At 38.6% G+C, this 22083-nt stretch overlaps 2 protein-coding genes and 1 pseudogene across 2 annotated transcripts; all 3 read left to right on the forward strand.

Moving 5' to 3' along the window:
- The first annotated feature begins 1158 nt into the window (after positions 1 to 1158).
- LOC104851194 (olfactory receptor 8H1) lies at positions 1159 to 2683 on the forward strand. The gene is made up of 2 exons (XM_010608369.1): positions 1159 to 1232; positions 1738 to 2683. Exon 2 carries the CDS (start codon positions 1757 to 1759, stop codon positions 2681 to 2683), a length of 927 nt encoding a protein of 308 aa, XP_010606671.1. The 5' UTR covers positions 1159 to 1232; positions 1738 to 1756.
- A 6156-nt stretch (positions 2684 to 8839) lies between these two features.
- Positions 8840 to 9790, forward strand: LOC104851195 (olfactory receptor 8H1). The gene has a single exon (XM_010608370.1). It carries the CDS (start codon positions 8840 to 8842, stop codon positions 9788 to 9790), a length of 951 nt encoding a protein of 316 aa, XP_010606672.1.
- A 7422-nt stretch (positions 9791 to 17212) lies between these two features.
- Positions 17213 to 18156, forward strand: LOC104851277 (annotated as a pseudogene).
- The last annotated feature ends 3927 nt before the right edge of the window (positions 18157 to 22083 follow it).

Here is a 22083-nt window from a genome sequence, read left to right on the forward strand (position 1 = left end):
GATCTTGTACCTCTACATGACCAGAAAGAAACATTTAATACCTTCCAATGGCCCAATTATTTGATTAGACCCTTGCATAGCTCACGTAATAGAAGTTATTTATCTGAAATAATTTCTTGTCATCTGTTACATGGTTCCAGGTCAGATTTTCATACAGTATAAATATAGTTTCTGAAAGACCATAGTGCTGCAGAGCAAAATACGAACAGCTGTTCTTACTTCTACACCATTCATGTAGGTACAAGAGCAGCCCAGGAATGATACCTAACACAACCGGTCCTAGCAGAATATAATTAGTCATAAAAATTGGTTAAATATTCAATGAACTGTAGAATAATAATTGTGCAAACTGAAAAGTAAACTTCCAAATTAGTTTTTTTCTTCTCACAAAACATAAAAGACTGGAGAAAATTACTATTATGTAAAAAACTGTAAAAACTATTGAATTGCTTCAATTCTTCTTTACATTTAAAAGTTTTCTACCTGTTTTCTAGGAAATGTGGGATATGTCTTTTGCCACATCATTCATTTAAGAATAAGATATTTCCAGGAGAGTAATTTGATTGTTCCTTCCTTCAAAGTGTCACTTGTAAAGAAACTATGGCTCAGGAATTTTATTCTCTAACATTCTAGTTAATAAGTCCTGAATAATCATGCATATCATTACTCCTGACAAGTATATATAATTATGCATCAGTTTACAAAAAAAATAAATGATGTTCAGTAGAAACTTGGAACATCAGATCAGAGTGCGAACTGGTCACGTTGTGAATGGGAGACTTTCAGGGGAAAAGACAAACTCCTGTGCTCATTAAATCCTTCAAATTATCTCCTGGGAATCAGGCCAAGGAATCCTCCCCGGAAATTGCTCCCCGAGGATGAGCAAAGGCTGCAGTGTCCTGAATGCACCGTATATGAGGCTGACTGGGAGGAGAGGCACACACTGCTCTGTCTCCATGCACAGCTCCTCCTCAGACTCTTCTCAGAGGAAACCGGGTTTTTGTTTCCATTTGATCAAGACTCGCACAAAATTTCTGGGGTGCTGCAGTTTACCTTGGAAGAAAAAAATGAATGTAGAGAAGCTAAAGAAAAGTTATCCCTAGAAAAACAGATTACAATAAATTTCAGTTCTGTATACGGTTTCCTGTTTTATTTATGAGAATATTTTTTGCCGGACAAATTTTTAAACAGACAACACCAGAGGACAGTTTTTTCAGCAACTTTTGTGCACAGTAAGTATCATTATGAGAATTAAACTGTCTTAAACTCGATAAAATAAAGGAGATTTTACTCAAATATGTATAGACACACATCATTTGGGCCACACCATGGTAATGCTAACATTTCTTAAAAAAGGAATATATCGTTTGTGAAATCAAAATATACACGCAATGTACGTATTCTAAAAATACAGTATGTTGATGCTGATTTTGAAAGGGTAAGTTAAAAAATACACTAAAATGATTTTTAGAATAGTCGATCATATATCCTCATGTGTTAACAACAGAAAGTGTCTAGCACACCATCAGTTTCATGCTACAAACACGATGTAAGGCTTTACTGTATCAGAAAAAAATGGCCTTTTATGGCTATATCTGTACAGGGCCATTGTATTTTTTTTACTCTTCTTTACAATATCTTTAATCAATTTCTAGGTAGGCTAAAAATAATTAGCTTATACATAAATAAAAATATTTTTGGTAAAAAGGGTAATTACTAAAATTTATTATTCAACAGATGAGCACAGCAGGACATCATGGGGAGATGGAACTCCACCAACATGCCTGGCTTCATCCTCATGGGGCTGACGGACTCTGCAGAGACACAGCTGGTCCTCTCCGTGCTCTTCCTTCTGATTTACCTGATCACGGTGCTGGGGAACTCGGGGATGATATTGATCATTCGCCTGGATTCCCAGCTGCACACCCCCATGTACTTTTTCCTCACTCACCTGTCATTTCTCGACCTCAGCTACTCAAGTGTCATCACCCCTAAAACCTTACAGAACTTAGTCACTTCCAACAAGAGCATCTCCTTCCTAGGTTGCTTCACCCAGATGTTCTTTTTTATAGTTTTTGCTGCTGCTGAATGTTACCTTCTCTCCTCCATGGCCTATGACCGCTATGTAGCTATCTGCAGGCCCCTGAACTATCCAGTCATTATGTCCACAAGACTGTGCTGGTCCCTCCTTGTCGTCTCTTACGTTATTGCTTGTTTGGATTCCACTGTCACTGTGCTTTGTATAAGTAGATTGGACTTCTGCAAGTCTAATGTGATCCAGCACTTCTTCTGTGACACATCCCCTATTTTAGCCCTGCCCTGCACTGACATTTCTAAAGTTGAGATCTTTATATTCATTGCTGCTGGATCTAATTTAGTGCTGTCCCTCATCACCATATCTGGATCCTATCTTTCCATCCTCTCCACCATCCTGAAAATCAATTCCACTGCTGGAAAGAAAAAAGCCTTCTCCACCTGTGCCTCCCACCTCCTGGGAGTCACCATCTTCTACAGCACTATGATCTTCACTTACCTAAAACCGAAGACGTCCTACTCCTTGGGCAGGGATCAGGTAGCTTCTGTGTTTTACACGATTGTGATCCCCATGCTGAACCCTCTCATCTACAGTCTCAGAAACAAAGAGGTGAAGCGCGCTGCCCTGAGAGTCCTGTGGAAGAGATAGTTCCAGACATTTAAAATAACAGTGATGCTGAGCATTTACACTTTTGCCCTTCTGTATTTTCTTTCTAACAAATTATTTGTCCTCATTGTAAAAAAGTAAATCTTTCCCCCACTTTCCAGGTGCTCTTTTCTAAACAAATATGATCTTGTATATTTTGAGAGACAGGTACTTACAATTCACGATATATTTTGTAATTGTCGATTGATTGCTAAGTGTAAGCTGTAAAAATCTGTGCTATTAAGGAAAACTTTATAGCAAAAAGTAAAAATTTTGTAATGTTATAAACTACATCAATATAATATTTCTACAAACCTCAATTTTAAAATAAGTTAACAATGAAAAACCCCTTCATTTTTCATTCTGTTTACTCTGGTTTTCAGCAGAAAGATTTGAGTCAATTGCTTTCTGATTACTGCATTCAGGATTTAGCTCAGTGGGGCCACATCCTGCCCCCCAAGGATTATTGCATTTAAATTCTAGACCATGTTCTTCTGTAACACGCATTCACTGACATACTGAACATCACTGGTTTGCTGCAATAATGATATTCAGTTTGCCCGCCTGAACTGTATGTAATAACTCCATTTCTCTCTCATCAGAGGATGGACATGAAACTTTTAAGACAATAAAATAGGTGCTGGCTATTATCACCAGAAGGTTTGGAATCATGTGATATTTTGAAACAATAAATACTACATATCTCTGAATAGTGCTTTAATATATTACACAGATCTCTTTTATTCAGTGTAACTTACAAGGTAAGTCACAACTGAACAAATAGGGCAGCAGTTTCTACTTTAGCATCAGGTAATATAGTGAAGGACAATTAAGTTATAGGAGAGGGAGACATCTTAGTGTTGGAGACAGTTTAGAAAATGATGATTATGTATAAAAGAGAAATACATACCCACTGGTGCCTGTTTTGTGCATGTTTGCGTAAATCGGAGGTTATGAATATATGTCTCTATATATTGGACCCAGTTTCTGTCATTTTCTGTATAACGTTTGTCGCTTTCTTTATTCACCTTCGAGTTTGCTATCAAATAAAGTCAGTAAAATCAAAACATGTAAGATTTCCATGTACGCAGCATACGAGAAAAATTACTAATTTCACTGTATAGAGCTTTGAATTTGAAACGTACTGCATTTACCAGTTTAAAAATCACTGAGCAATAAAAGCTGTTAGGTGTGTTTCTGTGAGCCATCTGGAGAGCAAGCCTTTCATCATTTCAAGTTTCTAAATTGCAACATTTTTATTGTAAAAATTAATTGTTATCACTGATTTAACTATTTAAGATGTATTTATTATATCTAAACAGTTTAAATACAGCATATTAGTCACATTTTTAAATCAACGACAAAATTATGCCTTTTATTACATCAATATTAGAATCTTTTTTATTTGACTTCAGTATCTATCTTTTCTAGAATCTATCTTTGCAGATATTCCTGGTTGTCTTTCTTTGTGGTTACGATTAAAAATTTAATAAATATTGACTGTTTGACATATTGTTAGGGCTCTTCTCTCATCACATAAATATCCCAGTAATTTCATATATTTATGGATTATTTTCACTCTCCCGGTATTTTTATGAGGAGTAGTTTTAACTTTGTCTCATTTATTTGTATTATCATGATTTAGAAAATATATTATACCAGGTTTTATTGGCCAATCCATAGATGTATGACCTGAAAGCAACATTGTAGTTTACCAAGTGCTTTAATTTTAATTTAATTAAAGCTGATTTATTTTCTGTGTTACATGGGGTAGAAAAGCTTCCTATTGCATTATTACGTGAACATAATGTAATCTATTGATCTCTAGGAGCCATTCTGATTAAACTGAGTGACTCATAGACCTTGGGTAGCCAGGCAACCTTTATTTCTATTTTTTCATTTTCTCATATTTTTCCCCTTGTTACCTTTCCTGTACCCTTCCCACTTTCGCTACTCCTTTAGCCCTTTCCTTTCTCTTTCACATTGTCAATTATACCATTAGGATCTTATGTACTATTGTAGAATTCACACCAGAGAAACTGTTTGGTATTTACACGTGTGTGACTTATTTACTTCACTTAGGAGTATATCCTCAGTATGTATCCACTTTCCTATGAATGAATCTAATTTCTTATTCGTTATGGCTGAGTAATATTCCATTTTATAGAGAAACCACAGAATTCTTGAAGACATTGGCTTAGGAAAAGACATTATGAACCAATCCTCAGTAGCAAGGGAACCAGCAGAAAAAATCAATAACTGGGATCTCGTCTTATTAACAATCTTCTGCACTGCAAAAGAAACCATCAACAGAACTAAAAGAAAACCTACAATGTGGGAAAAAATTTGTACTAGCTGCTCAGCAGACAGAGTCTTATCTAGAATATATAAAGAACTCAAAACAATCAGCCCTTCAAATATAAAGATCCAATACAAAAATGGACATTTGAAGTTAACAAGCATTTCTCAGAAAAATAATTAAAAGCAGAAAGTAAATATATGAAAAAATGTTCCACATCCATGGTCATTCAGGAGATGCAGATGAAAATAACACTGAGATTCCACCTCTTCCCAAAAAGAATGGCTGCTGTCCAGAAATCATCCACCAGGTGTGGTGGTACACCCCTGTAATCCCAGTACTCAGGAGGCTGAGGCAGGAGGATTGCTGTGAGATCGAGACAAGCATGAGATACGTAGTGAATTCCAGGTCAGTCTCAACTACATAGTGAGACATTGTCTCAAAAAAACAAAAAACAACAAAACAAAACAAACAATGAAACAACAAATGTTGGCGCAGTTGTGGGGAGAAAGGAACTCTTCTCCGCTGTTGGTGGGAGTGCAGACTGGTACAACCACTGTGGAAATCAACATGGAGATACCTCAAAGAGCTGGAACTAGAGGTTCCATTTGACCCAGCCATCCCTCTGCTGGGTATCTTTCCAAAAGAATTAAAAGAATCATGTCACAGTGACATATGCTCACCTATGTTTATAGCAGCACAGTTTGTAATAACTGGGTAAAGAAAATTTTTACTTTTGCATAATTATACCTATTTATATTCATTATCTACAGTGCAGCACCTCTACTTGGAAAATAAGGAATTTATTCAAACAATCAGTGTGTAAATATCATGGTAATGTGTTGTATATAATTTAAATTTCTGAATCCATCAAAGGTACACGTTCTACTAAATCGATATTACATAAAATTATTATTATTTTTAGATATATATACTTTTTAAAATCAATTTTATATGTATTTGTGGTTAATTTTCTTTGCAATTCGAATTTTGCAACAAGAATCGGTTATTAATCAAATTAATAAGTGTGTACGTCCAACATGTTGTTTGGGCTCATCCCTCATCGCACTCCTATCTGTTCTTTTCTATACTTGTGATCCCGCTTTCCTGTCATTTTTATAAGATGAAATTTCATATCGTTGTTGTCTGTGCACCGCTGTGATCTAGGGCGGTTAGCCTGGTTTTTATGGCAAAGCACTCGTTTAATATTGTGACTTTATAAATAAAATTTACATTGAACAGATTCTTACATTTCTACTAAATTTATACCAAGACTTTGTTTTTAATTACTTGAGTCTATTTGTTCATTTAAGTTATACAGTACAATTATGATCAGTATTGGGATCTTGTACCTTTACATGATAGGTCTTGGTTCTCATTTTTTTCTCCTAGTCCCTGCCTTCGCTTACTAACTACACATCGTATAACTTCATGTCAATCAGAAAGAAATATTTAATACCTTCCAGTGGCCCAATTATTTTATTAGACCCCTTCATAGCTCACGTAATAGAAGTTATTTCTCTGAAATAATTTCTTATCATCTGTTACATGGTGCCAGGTCAGGTATTCATACAGTATAAATAAATTTCTAAACGGCCGTATTGTAGCAGAGCAAAATAAGAACAGCTGGTCTTACTTCTACCCCCTTCATGTAGGTACAACAGCAGCCCAGGAAGGATACCTAACATAACAGTTCCTAGAAGAATATATTTACTCATAAAATTCGATAAATATTCAATGAATTGTAGAATAATAGGTATGCAAACTTAAAAGCACACAACCTATTTAGCTTTTTTTCTCACAAAAGAAAAGACTGGAGAAAATTAGTATTACATAAACAAATTGTAGGAACTATTGAATTGCTTCATTCTTTCTTTACATTTAAAAGTTTTCTACTTTTTTTCGAGGGAATAAGGGATATGTCTTTTGTGACATCATTCATTTAAAAATAAGATATTTCCAGGAGAAAAAATTTCATTGTTCCTTCAAAGTGTCAAGTGTAAAGAAAGCATGGCTCAGGACATTTTTTTCTCTGACATTCTAGTCAAAAAATCATGATTAATTGTGCAAATCATTACTCCTGACAAGTATATACAATTATGTAACAATTTAAAAATTAATAAATGAAGTTCACTTGGAACATCAGATAAGAAGATGAACTATTCATGTTGTAAATGGGAGACTTTCAGGGGAAAAGACAAACTCTTCTGCTCATTAAATCCTTCAAATTATCTCCTGGGATTCCGGCTAAGGAATCTTCCCTGGGAATTTCTCCCTGAGGATGAGCAAAGGCTGCAGTGTCCTGAATGCATCATATATGAGGCTGACTGGGAGGAGAGGCACACACTGCTCTGTCTCCATTCACAGCTCCTCCTCAGACTCTTCTCAGAGGAAACTGGGGTGACATATCCATTTGATTAAGACTTGAACAAAATTTTTCTAGGGTGCTACATTTCACCTTGGAACAACAACAACAAAAATGAATGCACAAAAGCTAAAAATAAGTTATCCCTAGAAAAGCAAACAGATTACAGTAAATTTCAGCTCAGTATATGGTTTCCTGTTTTATTTCTGAGAATATTTTGTGCTGGGCAAGTTTTTGAACAGACAACACCGGAACACAGTTTTTGCAGCAGCTTTTGTGCACAGTAAGTATCATTATGAGAATAAAACTGGAGTATACTGGATAAAATAGAGGAGATTTTACTCAAAAATGTATAGAAAGACATCATTTTTGCCACACCATAAGTAATGCTAAGATTTGCAGAAAAAAGAATATAGAGTTCATGAAATCAAACTATACAGGCAATTTACACATTTTAAAAATATAATGGGGTGAAGAAAATGGATTTTGAAATGGTGAGTTAAAAAAAAATACGTTGGCACCAGAGAGGAAGGTCCATGCTGCCTCTGGGTGCCTAAAAAAGGTGGGGAAAAGTTATTATGGTTGAAGGAAAAGGGTGCATTTCCTCCGCAGGAGAAAGAGGAGCCTCTGCTCCCACAGATCTGTCTCCCTGTGTTACTTTCTGCCAGGACCTTGATGTCCAGGTGACTCCAAGCTCCCTGCCTCCCTTTTCCAGGATAAAGCAACCTTGACCTCCTGGGGTGGTGACTGAATATTCTTCTCAGGCAGTTTTGAGGTTATAATAACAATGATTTAAAAAACAGTAAAATAACAGTGATGCAAGGCATTTGCACTTTTCCTCTTTTCCTTTTAAGAAATTTTATGCGCCCATTCTAAAAACAAATAAATATTTTTTCCCCTCTCCAGCTGCTCTTTCCTAAACAGATATGATCTTACACACTTTTGAGGCACAGCATCCGTTCTCTGTAGAGTCATTTGTGTGGAGAACATGAACAGCATTCCTGATCTTGGTCAGGGGCAGCTGGAGAAGGAGCTTACGTTTAAAAATGGAAAAGAATGAAAGATTGATTTTGTCATCTGTGTCACTATATCTTCAGGAATTTGATATTAATGAGAATCACCTAAGTCCCCTGACCAAAATTAAACTAATTGATATGGTAGGCAATTGGGAACAATAGGACAAGGAATAATACACTAAATATGATCTTTGGCATAGTCAATTATATATTCTTATGGATCAATACCAGAAAGTGTTTAGAATATCATCAGTTTCCTGCTAAAAATGGATGTAAGTCTTTACTGTATCAGAAACAAATGGCTTTTAGACCTAAATCTGTACATGTCGATTGCATTTTTTCACTATTCTTTACAATAGATTTCATTAATTTCTAGGTGGGTTAGGAAAAATACAGAGCAACTCCAATGAATAAAATATTTTTGGAAACACTGTAATTTTAAAAATTTGTAATTAAACAGATAATTGCACTGAAACATCATGAGTGGAAGGAACTCCACCAGTGTGCCTGGCTTCATCCTCATGGGGCTGATGGGCTCTTCAGAGACACAGCTGGTCCTCTCCGTGCTCTTCCTCCTGATTTACCTGATCACGGTGCTGGGGAACGTGGGGATGATACTGATCATTCGTCTGGATCCCCAGCTGCACACCCCCATGTACTTTTTTCTCACTCACCTGTCATTTCTCGACCTCAGCTACTCAAGTGTCTTCACCCCTAAAACTGTACAAAATGTACTGACTTCCACCAAGAGAATCTCCTTCTTGGGCTGCTTCACCCAGATGTTCTTTTTTATAGTTTTCATTGCTGCTGAATGTTACCTTCTCTCTTCCATGGCTTATGATCGCTATTTAGCTATCTGCAGGCCCCTGCACTATCCAGTCATTATGTCCACAAGACTGTGCCATGCCCTGATTGCAGTCTGTTATATTATTGCTTGTTTAGATTCCACTGCCATTGTGCTTTGTATAAGCAGACTGCACTTCTGCGACTCTAATGTCATCCAGCACTTCTTCTGTGACTCATCCCCAATCTTAGCCCTGTCCTGCACTGACACATTTGAGGTTGAACTCACTTTATTCATTTGTGCTGGATCCACTACAGTTCTGTCCCTCAGCACCATATCTGGATCCTATCTGTCCATCCTCTCCACTATCCTGAAAATCAATTCTGCTGCCGGAAAGAGAAAAGCCCTCTCCACCTGTGCCTCCCACCTCCTGGGAGTCACCATCTTCTACAGCACTTCGATCTTTGCTTATCTAAAACCAAAGACGTCCTACTCCTCGGGAAAGGATCAGGTGGCTTCTGTGTTTTACACGGTTGTGGTCCCGATGCTGAACCCTCTCATCTACAGTCTCAGAAACAAAGAGGTCAAAAATGCTATTGTGAGAATCCTGCAGAAGAGAGAGGGCTGCAGGCAGTTAAAATATTAGAGATGCTCAATGTTTACACTTTCCCTTTTTCATTTTATGGAACCTCTTTGGTCACGTCTTGTAAACAAATTTCTGATTTTGTGAATATGTGTGTGTGTGTGTGTGTGTGTGTGTGCATATATGTGTATTTCCTATATTTCACTGAACAATTTTATAGTTTCCTTCTGCGTAGTGAAAATTCTGGCCTATTCTTGCATAGATTTTCCTATCTTCACTCTGTGTTATTCTAGTTATTCTGAAGACCTCTAAGTAAATCTATCAGGAGTGCCTGTATTTACTTAATTTTTTTATTATCCAATCTCATATTGGCTTGACAGTGACCTGCTAAGTAACCTTTAATGTTAAATGTGAGCTCTTTCATTTCTGCTTCCTCTGCTCTTCCCGTCTGCACAGGACTGGTGCTGAGCGTCTCTTAATGTGGAGCTGAACTCGTTACACGCTGGTCAAGGTTGTTACTTTCTCCATCTTTTGCTCAGAGTGAGACATTTCATGTGTTCCACACAGTCCTCTGTGCCTCGTCTTGGAATGGGTGTTTTCTGATGAATGTGAACTCAGACCTGGGGGAGGCTCACACACCAGAAATGCATCATTTTCCTGACTAACAGGATATTTTAAAATAGGTGAGTGGAAGGTTCATTACAGCATTTTAAATTCTATGTAGAAATGGAAATTCTGCAATCCTTTAAATCCTATCCACGGCCAAGTCCTCAGTGCTCTCTCTTATGGACGCCTTCACATGTAATAGTTCAGTAGCCTGTGCTGCACTTTGGAAGAACTAGGACACCTCATCATCGGTGCGGTTGAAACAGAACCCTACCAGCTGTTCTGAGGCAGTGGCTTTGTGCCTTTCCTTTAGCCTTTCTTAGTGTTTGTTTTCCTATTTTCTTTGTATTTATGACTTTGTCTTATGAGTAAATGAAGCCCCAAATTTCTTATGGCATGTTTAAAGGAAGGCAATCAATCCTGGATCCAGCAGAAATCTTTTCCTCAAAGCCTTTAGTGTGTTCTTTTCCTTTTATTTCTACCTTTCACTTAATGCTGATCATTAATACTTTCAGAGTTTTTCAGAAATTGAATAATGAAATTATTAATTGTAAAACATGCAGAAACTCTTGAATTTTTGAATGCATGAGAAGCTTAAAAGTTTGACCTCTGTACACTCACAACTTAAGATGAAGTTCAGACATCACCAGGAAGAGCTATGTACCAAAAAGCAAATTACCTGTTCTTCAAATATTGGACACTGCTCTCATTTGTGATGAAAGAAAATAATACATTTTGTTGCAGCTGTGACCACAGAAATCTCATGAATCCATACATGTAAAATATTAATATACTTGCTCACTACATAATAAACCTTATGTCGGTGTGCATTGTTACTCTCATAATGGGGCAGTTTTTCTCAACCATTCTGAAATATCTGGCAGTGAAAATAAAACTGCTCGAGAGAGTTCAAGTAGAGGGAGCAAAAAAATTTATTTTGTAGAATGGTAGATATCAGGGGCCAAAAACACCAGAGCACAGGCAGGCAGAACACACTAGCTGTTCTAGAGGATTTACCACGCGTTTTATTGCGACAGGCATGCGACACACATGATCACGTCCATGTGGTGATTGGTGCGTGTACACATTGCCCTTGACCGTCCCCCTGCCCCTCTCAGGCCTCTCCTGTGTTCTATTCCTGAGCTTCCCCTCCCTTCAGAATCCCCTCCCTAGTCCCTGCCCTATTTCATTCTCTTATTGAATGGTTCACACACGGTGTCACTCACACGACAGACACCACGCATTCCAGGACAGATGTGCCCTCCTCCAAATGCAGAACTGCTTGAGCAGGCACAGGAACCATACGAAGTCCCCGCATCGCAGCTTGGGTGAGCTGGCAGCAGGGAAGGCCCAGAGCTACTGGCGCTGAGAAGGATGCGCACAGCAGCAGAAGGGATCCATGCAGGCAATGAGGGAAGGTTTGCTCGGGGTGGGGAGGGGAGTTCCCTGCCCCATCTCCGGGAGAGACACATCTGCGCGTTCCGGGAGCGCTGGCTTTGTGACAGGACGGAGAACTGTCCTGAGGAGAACGAGTCTGGAGCTCAGTGCCATGAGCTGGAGCAGCAGGGACACTGCGGGGATTTCTCTCTGGATTGGGACAGCGTGAGCTCAGGGGCCATCTCAGAAATCCCCTCTGCCTCGGCCTCAGGAGAACAGGGAGGAGCAGGACTTAGGCAGTGCCCCGGATGAGAGCCGTGTCCAGCATCTCTAATGTGGTAGGCAGAGGAGAGGAGAAAGCCCCCCACATGCATTGTATACGTAGGACCCTGAAACCATTTCAAACTAGGGAGACGGTGCCCCCTCAGTACTGAGGTAGTGTATGAGAGACCAGTGAGTGTGACAAAGGCTGAGCAACCTCACGGGATTGAGGGCAGTGAGCTGATATCTGTCTTGCTGGAGAGGAAGAGCCAGGCTGTGGGATCCCAGTGAGAAATCCAGCCCGTTTTTCACACATTCACGCGGGTGGAGTGAAACGCCGACACAGAGAAGGGCAGGAAGCAAATGCTGAAGTCGGTGTGAACACTGAGCAGGGAACAGCCTGGCCGGGGAGGTCTCAGAGGGGTCGGGCGTCTGAGTCGGCAGCACAGCTGGGCAGGTGGGGCTCCCGGGGCTTCTGTTCCCCTCAGAGCTGCAGCACCCAGGCCTCTCCTCCCTTCTTGGACGCATCCGCAGTCCTCTCCCTGCCACTTCCCAGCCGTGCTTTCAAGACAAGGCCTGGGAGTTCAGAGAGCTTGGGCCCATGGTCTGGTTCTTCCCACTGACAGCACAGCTGAGAGATTTGCCAGGCATCCTCACTGCCAGGTCCAGAGGAGTCTCAGGTTTCAAGTCGCGTCCATTGTCACCATCACAGAACATGGCTGAGACTTCCCATGAGGCAGTGGGGCAGAAATGGCTTCTGCTCCTTGGACAGAGGCAGAGAGGAGACCTTGAGTCTTCACACACAAAGAAGAGATTTTTCTATTCCTCTTTTTATTAAGCATAGTCAAACAAGTGCAGTCCAGGGAAGGCGGTCTCTAGTACATATCTCCATGAGAAGAACGTGTGTGTGTGTGTGTGTGTGTGTGTGTGTGTGTAATTGTGTAACAGTACAAGATATTGCTTTGGCTCCTCTCCAGCACAACCTGTTTTTTTTTTTCCAAGTTCCCCTGAACCACAGGTTTTTACCTTAATTTTCTAATGTTATAAAAGACACACATGTGTGCTAACACTTTGAAGTCAATTTCCTTATATTTTCTCTCCCTTTCCATTTATATTCCCTCCCCTTTTTCTTTTTCCCTCGTTCTTTTTCCTCTCAGATCTCCCCTGCCTCTCTTTTTCTTTCAATGTGTAAATATTCTCCAAAGCATATTTTCTAGCAGCCTATCCTAACTTCTTGTCGTCGTATCTGACTCTAGGTCAGTGAAACTAGAGATATTTTCAAAGCTATTAAATTATTTTGACACATCTGCATGTAAATATGTCCTAACTTTGAGAAATAGCACAGACATCCAGATAGTATAGGAAATAGTCACAGAGGAAAGATCCCTATAACTTGTCTTAGTCAAGTTGTCCAAAGCTCAGAATGAAGTATATTAAAAGTAGAAATTAATGCTAAAGCACTTACAGAGGCAAACCAGCCCCAATAAAAATGGATTTCTCAACAGAACCTTTAGAAGCCAGGAAGACTTGGAATGATGTGTTTCAACCACTGGAAGAAAATATTTACCCACCTGTGTTATTGTATACTAAAAGACTGTCCTTCAAATTTGATGGAAAAGAAAGGCTTTCTAAGAAAATATAACACAATGATTTTTTTAATTTAGAACTCTGGTTTTGGGGCTTGTTTATGTGTCTTCTCATTTCAACAGATGCAGCTGCTATGCGTTCATTGAGATAGGTTTTTGCTCACCCAGTGGTCTTCAATTCTCAGCAAGCCACCGAGTGGCCTTTTCTCTGCTGCTCATCAGTCCAGGGATTCCTGGGGAAAAACCACAGAGTCTAGATGGCACCTCTGACAGAAGGTTGTGAGCCTGTGCAGCTCTGTCCTGAGCAGGCATTGGCTGGGCAGGTTCAGGTGAGCCTGTGGGGTCTGCGGGGATCCCTGGCTGTGATCTGCCTGCAGCCAGGCAGGTCTGGACCACACTCTGCTCCTGGGATCTGCGCACTCACGGTTGCTCTGGGGCAGGCTCTGACTCTAAGTTATATATTTTTTGACAACTTTTACTTTTTTTAACTTTTTACTTGTTTATATGCATTATCTAAAGTGCCGCATCTCTACTTTAAAAATAAGGAATTTGTTCATGTATTACTAATTCAAACAAGCAGTTTGTAAATGTCATATTTATATGTAGTATATTATTCAAATTTCTGAATCCATCAAAGTTATTATGCCTTCTACTAAATCAATATTACATCAAATTATAATTAATTTCCTTTGATATCTATGCTTTTTAGAATCAATTCTATAGGTGTTTGTGAGAATTTTTCTTTGCAAATCGAATCTTTTCTACTGGAACCAATTATTAAATTAATAAGCGAGTACTGTTCAACATGTTGTTTGGTCTCACCTCTCTTCACACACGTATCTATTCTTTTGTATACTTGTGATCCCAATTTCCTCTCATTTTTATAAGATGCAGTGATATATTATTATACTCTGTACGCATTTCTGTGATTTAGGCCAGATAGGCTGGGTCTTCAAGGCAAGTGGCAGAACCACTGAGTTAAATATCCAACCCTAAGCCATGTTTTTATGGAAAAGCACTCCACCAATTTTGTGACTTTATAATTGAAATTTACATTGAACAAATTCTTAAATTTCTATTAAATGGAGACCAACATGTTTTTAAAATATATATATATACTGGGAAGCATTTATATTATTAACTAGACATCCTATAACTCCATGTCAATCAGAAAGAAACATTTAAATATCTTACAATTGCCCAATTACTATATTAGACCTCTGTATAGCTGACATAATAAAAGTTATTTTTCAGAAATAATTACTTATCATCTGTTACATGCTGCCATTGGATTTTCTTACAATATAAATATAGTTTCTAAAAGACCATAGTGCAGCTGTTCTTACTTCTACACTGTTCATGTAGGTACAACAGCATCCCAGGAAGGATGCCTAGCATAACCGGTCCTAGCAGAATATATTTAGTCATAAAATTGGATAAATATTCAATGAACTGTAGAATAATAATTATGCAAACTTAAAAGTACACTTCTACATTAGTTTTTTTTTCTCACAAAAGATATGACTGGACGAAATTCGAATTACATAAACAAACTGTAAGAACTATAGATTTGCTCCATTTTTTCATTACATTGAAAAGTTTTCGGGCTGGGGATTTAGCTCAGAGGTTGGGGCCTGTCTTGCAAGCGCAAGCACCCGAGTTCGATCCCCAGTACCACAAAAAAAAAGTTTTCTTTTATTTTTCGAGGGAATAAAGGAGATGTCTTTTGCCAAGTCTTTCATTTAAAAATAAGATATTTCCAGGAGAAAAATTTGATTGTTCCTTCCTTCGAAGTGTCACTTGTAAAGGAACTATGACTCAGGAATTTTTTTCTTTAACTTTTATTCAAAAATTCCTGAATAATTATGCAAATCATTAGTCCTGGAAATTATATAGAATTATGTATCAATTTTAAAAATAAATAAATGAAATTCAGAAGAAACTTGGAGTATCGCTTGAGTTGCATTGTTTATATATTAAATGTGAAAATTCTAAAGGGAAAAGACAAAATCTAGTACTCATTAAATCCCTGAACTTTTTGTCTGTGGAGTTGAGCCAAGGAATCTTCCCTGGAAATTGCTCCCCGAGGATGAGCAAAGGCTGCAGTGTCCTGAATGCACCGTATATGAGGCTGACTGGGTGGAGAGGCACACACTGGTCTGACTCCATTCACAGCTCCTCCTCAGACTCTTCTCAGAGGAAACTCTGGGGTGACCTTTCCATTTGATCAAGACTTGGACAAAATTTCTAGGGAATTACAGTTTCCACAGAATAAAATAATGAATGCAGGAAAACTTGAAGATAAGTTATCCTTAGAAACACAAAGTCATTACAATAAATTTCAGTTCAGTATGTGGCTCCCTGTTTTATTTCTGAGAATATTTCTTGCTTGACAAATTTTTAAACAGACAACACCAGAAGGCAGTTTTTTCAGCAACTTTTGTGCACAGTAAGTACCATTATGAGAATTAAAGTGGAGTATAATATAAAGGGGATAAAATAAAGGGGATTTTACTCAAAAATTTACCAACACACATCATTTGGGCCACACCGTAAGTAATGCTAAGATTTGCAGAAAAAGGAATATAGAGTTCGCGAAATCAAAGTATACAGGCAATGTACATATTCTAAGAATTCAATGTGGTGAAGCTAATTGACTTGGAAAGGGCAAGTTAAAAAATACATTGTTACCTGAGAGGAAGCTCCATGCTGCCTCCGGCTGCCTACAAAATGTGGGGAAACGTTATTATGGTTGAAGGAAAAAGGTGCATTTCCTCCACAGGAGAAAGAGGAGCCTCTGCCCCCACAGATCTGTCTCCCTGTGGTACTTTCTGCCAGGACCTTGATGTCCAGGTGACTCCAAGCTCCTTGCCTCCCTTTTCCAGGTTAAAGCAACCTTGACCTCCTGGGGTGGTGACTGAATATTCTTCTCAGGCAGTCATGAAGTTAAAATAACAATGATGAAAACAACAGTTAAATTTTCAGTGATGCTAGGCATTTACACTTTTCCTTCTAAGAAATTATTTGGTCTTATTTTTTAAGTCTTTTACCCCCCTTTCCAGCTGCTCTTTCCTAAGCAGATACGATCTTACACACTTCTGAGGCACAGCATCCGTTCTCTGTAGAGTCATTTGTTTGGAGGACATGATGAGCATTCCTGCTCTTGGTCACGGTAAGCTGGAGAAGCAGCCTATTTTTGAAAAGGGAAAAGATTTAAAGATTTATTTTGTTGTCCCTGTCCCTATATCTGCAGGAATTTGATATTAATGTGAATCACCTAAGTCACCTGACAAAACTTAAATTGATTAATACAGTAAGCAATTGTGACCAAAAGGACAAGGAATAATACACTAAAAATGATAATTATCATAGTCAATTATATATTCTCATGCATTAATAACAAACTTGGTGCTTAGAATAGCATCAGTTTCATGCTAAAACCAGGATTTAAGGCATTACTGTATCAGAAACAAATGGCTTTTTGTGACTATATCTGTGCATGGCCATTGTATTTTTTCACTCTTCTTCACAATAGCTTTCCCTAACTTCTAGGTAGGCTATGAAAGTACTGAGCAATTCACATAAATAAAAATATTTTTGGAGACAGGGTAATTTTTAAAATTTGTAATTCAATAGATTAGTGCACTAAAACACCATGGTTAGAAGGAACTCCACCAGTGTGCCTGGCTTCATCCTCATGGGGCTGACAGACTCTGCAGAGACACAGCTGGTCCTCTCCGTGCTCTTCCTCCTGATTTACCTGATCACGGTGCTGGGAAATGCAGGGATGGTACTGATCATTCGCCTGGATCCCCAGCTGCACACCCCCATGTACTTTTTCCTCACTCACCTGTCATTTCTTGACATCAGCTACTCGAGTGTTGTAACCCCTAAAACCTTACACAACTTACTGGCTTCAACCAAGAGCATCTCCTTCCTGGGCTGCTTCACCCAGTTGTTCTTTTTTGTAATTTGCATTGTTACTGAATGTTTCCTTCTCTCCTCCATGGCCTATGATCGCTATGTAGCTATCTGCCGCCCCCTGCACTATCCAGTCATTATGTCCACAAGACTGTGCTGGTCCCTCCTCACTGGCTCCTATTTTATTGGACTTGTAGAGTCCACTATGAATGCAGTTTACATGAGCAGATTGCATTTTTGTGATTCTCATGTCATCCAGCACTTCTTCTGTGACACATCCCCTGTTTTGGCCCTGTCCTGCAGTGACATATTTGAAGTTGAAATCTTTATATTCATTACTGCTGGATCTATTTTAATGCTGTCCCTCATCACCATATCTGGATCCTATCTGTCCATTCCTCTCCACTATCCTGAAAATTAATTCCACTGCTGGAAAGAAGAAAGCCTTCTCCACCTGTGCCTCCCACACTCCTGGGAGTCACCATCTTCTACAGCACCATGATCTTTACTTATGTAAACCCGAAGACGTCCTACTCCTTGGGCAGGGATCAGGTGGCTTCTGTGTTTTACACGATTGTGATCCCCATGCTGAACCCTCTCATCTACAGTCTCAGAAACAAAGAGGTGAAGAGCGCTGCCCTGAGAGTCCTGCAGAAGAGTGAGAGCTCTCAAGGATAAAAGTGGCAGTGATGCTGGGCATTTACACTTTTGCCCTTGTCTATTTTCTTTCTAAGAAATTATTTGTTCTCATTCTGAACAAATAAATATTTTCCGCCTTTCCAGCTGCTCTTTTATAAACAAATACTATCTTGCATATTTTAAGAGATGGGTTCTTACAATTCACGTTATATTTTGAAATCTTTGATTAATTGTTAAATCTATAGTGTAAAAAATTCTGTGCTATTAAGGACTACTTTAATGCAAAAAGTAAAATATTGTAATTTCATAACGTACATCAGTATAATATTTCTACAAAGTTCAATTTTAAAATAAGTGTACAATGAAAAAGTACTTCATTTTTCATAATGTTTACACTGGTTTTCAGCAGAAAGGTTTGAGGCAATTGCTTTCAAGTCAAGATTACTGCATTCAGGATTTAGCTCAGTGGGGCCACATCCCGCCTCTCAAACAGAAAGTCCTGAGTTCCATCAGTAATTCCAAGAGAAACAAAAAGGGTTACTGCACTTACGTTCTTAATCTGGTGCTTCTGTAACACACATTCACTGAAATTCTGATAAACACTGATTTACTGAAATAATAATATTCAGTATGCCCACCTGCACGGTATGTAATAGCTCGATTTCTCTCTCATCAGAGGATGGACATGAAACTTTTAAGAGAATAAAATAGGTGCTGGCTATTATCACCAGAAGGTTTGGAATTATGTGATATTTTTAAACAATAAATACTATGTTTCTCTGAATAGTGTTTCAATATATTACACAGATCTCTTTTATTCAGTGTAATTTACAAACTAACACACAACTGAATGAACAAATAGCGCAGGGGTTTCTACTTTAGGATCAGGTAATGTATTGAAGGACAATTAAGTTATAGGAAGGTGAGACATCTTAGTGCTGAAGACAGTTTAGAAAATGACAATTATGTATAAAAGAGAAACACACACCCACTGGTGCCTGTTTTGTGCATGTTTGTGTAAATCGGAGGTTATGAATATATGTCTATATATATTGGACCCAGTTTCTGTCATTTTTCTGTATAACACTTACCATTTTCTTTATTCACCTTCAAGTTTTCTATCAAATAAACTCTGTAAAATCAAAACATGTAAGATTTCCATGCACTCAGCATATGAGTAAAATTACTAATTTCACTGTATAGAGCTTAGAAACAGAAATGTACTGAACTTACCAGTTTGAAAATCACTGAGCAATAAAAGCTGTTAGGTGTGTTTCTGTGAGCCATCTGGAGAGCAAACCTTTCATCATTTCAAGTTTCTAAATAGCAACATTTTATTTTAAAATTAATTATTATCACTGATTTAATAATTTAAGACATTTATTTTATCCAAACAGTTTAAAATACAGTGTATTAGTCACGCTTTTAAGTCAATGACAAAATTATGCCTTTTATTACATAGATATTACTATCTTTTTTATTTGACATCAGTATCTGTCTGTTTTAGAATCTATATTTGCAGGTATTCCTGGTTGTCTTTCTTTGTGGTTATGATTAAGAATTTAATGAATATCGACTGTTTGACATATTGTTAGGGCTCTTCTCTCATCACATAAATGTCTTAGTAATTTCATGTATTTATGGGTTATATCCACTCTCCGGGTATTTTTATAAGGAGTAGTTTTTATTTCCTCTCACTTATTTGTATTTTCATGATTTAGAAAATATATTACACCAGGTTTTATGGCCAACCCATAGATGTATGATCTGTAGTCAACACTGTAGTTTTCAAAATGCTTTAATTTTTATTAAATTAAAGCTGATTTATTTTCTGTGTTACATGGGGTAGAAAAGATTCATACTATGCTATTACATGAACATAATGTAATCTAGTGATCTACAGGAGCCATCCTGATTAAACTGAATGACTCACAGAACTTGGGTAGCCTGGCAACCTGGAGCTAGGGTCGGGTATATGTGAAACTCCGGCCACGGTTATGGGACCTACACACAAATTATGCAAATACTCTCTTTTACTGTGAGACAACAGCAGCATTCCAGAAGATTCACTGGTGTCACTAGGGCCTCCTGACTGGATCACAGCCCTGATATCAGAGTCTCTGTGGACCCGGGTAGCGATCACAGGCCTGCAGCTGCTGTACAACCACCACTGCCCACCACTTCTGGGGTCTTTCTAGGAGGCTCCTCCACTGGACTGAACCCCTGTGCTATAGCACAAGTTCATGTAACATAAAGACTTGCTTTGCTGTTCCTGAAAAAATGCTCATGATTTATTTTAGGGGTAATGTGGGGTCAAAAAGTCCTGTCAATCTGCTCAGGAATCAAGCTCATGAGTAGGGTGGGTGCAATGATGGATACCAAAGAAAGAGCAGGAAGAAGTAGGGGAAGTGAGTGTTGGGGAGCTGCAGACAGCAGCAGGAAACAGAGCTCAGCTGCAGAAACCAGCACCCAGCAGAGCTCTCAGACTGTGTGTGGCACAAACCAGCCCTGGAGGGCAGCGACTGCAGCCTCACAGACCAGCCCTTTAAAGTCACCGAACCTTGTCCAACGGAAGCTGGCACCGCAGGAGGAAAGCAGCAGCTGAGACCAGCACCCAGCGTGGATGACCGATGGTCAGCACAAGCCTGCAGTGGATGGAGGTGGCCAACAGCAGCCCTGCCCAGGAACCCCTGGGTCACGTGTGTCAGCCAGCACCATCTGGGGTCATCGGGTCACAGCAGGGCTGCAAGCAGAACGACACTGTACCAGTTCAGAATTTCCATCTCAATGGGACCCAAAGACCCCTAGCTTCCTTGACAACAGGACCAGTCCCCCTCCCAGCACCACTAAGGACCAGGACTCGCTCTCCATGGGCCTCCTTGATAGGAATCGAACTCTGCACGCTCGCATCTGCACACGGCTTCCCTGCTCGGTCTCCACCTGCAACAGATTCCTCCCCGGGTCCTCAGGGCTCCTCCTTCGCGTGTTTGCTTCGCAGACACATTTTTGCTGAAGTGGAGCTCGACCGCGTGATTTCTCATTGCTGCCCCCTCGTCCTCTTGCAACTACTGCACCTCCATTGATTGTGCTCTTTCCCAAGCTATTTCCTCCTTTAGCGTGCATTTTGTGACTTAATATCTTATTGTGTACTTGTATTTTTCAGCTTGCTTTTTCCTTGATGGGTATTTATAATGCACCAATTCTTCATTTGTTACTCAGACGCCCATGTCTACCGCGGCCTCTCCTTCAGAGCCTATGATATTATCCTTCATCGTAAGCTTCCTATACATTTCTATATGTTTACTACATTTAATTAAAAGAAGCCCCATTTTCTGGTCACAGTGTCTAGCCTATAAAATTAATATTTAAAAAATGAAACACCAGATGGTAAACAATATTTTAAAAACAAAATATAGTGGAACATTTTAGACAAAAATTACCTATAAAATACACAATAATAGCAATAATCCAGAGAAACATATAAAAGTGAAAAATAAAGTGACACAGGACACATGAAAATATTGATTTCTGTGTGATTGAACAGATAAAAGTAAAACAAGCAGTTTCTACTACTAAATGTGAGAGAAGAGTGAATTAAACTGAACAATATTGGGGAAACAAATGATAAAATAGAACAATTAAAGTATTATAACTTTCTGAAATAGTACCTATCAAACCCTGAAGACAGCCCATGTATTCACCATGACAAAATGACACAGTGTAAGTTGTTACACAGCTAATTAATCTGAATCAATTACTACTCATAGGCATCAACTAAAATGTCCAACTTTATTTTATAAAGTTGTGTAACTCTTATCTCATTTAAAATTAAAATAAAATAAAGAAAAGTATATTCAATTATTTACTATCTCAAAGATGAATGAGAAAAAAATATATATATATAGTAAGAGCAATCCAGGAGAGAACGTAAGAAGGGAAAGAGAAAAAGAGTAAAAATAAAGGGAT

Source organism: Fukomys damarensis, unplaced genomic scaffold (assembly GCF_012274545.1).
Source record: "Fukomys damarensis isolate Sample0158 unplaced genomic scaffold, DMR_v1.0_HiC HiC_scaffold_27, whole genome shotgun sequence".
Classification (NCBI taxonomy): domain Eukaryota; kingdom Metazoa; phylum Chordata; class Mammalia; order Rodentia; family Bathyergidae; genus Fukomys; species Fukomys damarensis.

What these genes read in the sequence shown, in the direction of transcription:
- LOC104851194 (XM_010608369.1), top strand. Translation starts at nt 1,757, where the DNA reads ATGGGGAGATGGAACTCCACCAACATGCCTGGCTTCATCCTCATGGGG.
- LOC104851195 (XM_010608370.1), top strand. Translation starts at nt 8,840, where the DNA reads ATGAGTGGAAGGAACTCCACCAGTGTGCCTGGCTTCATCCTCATGGGG.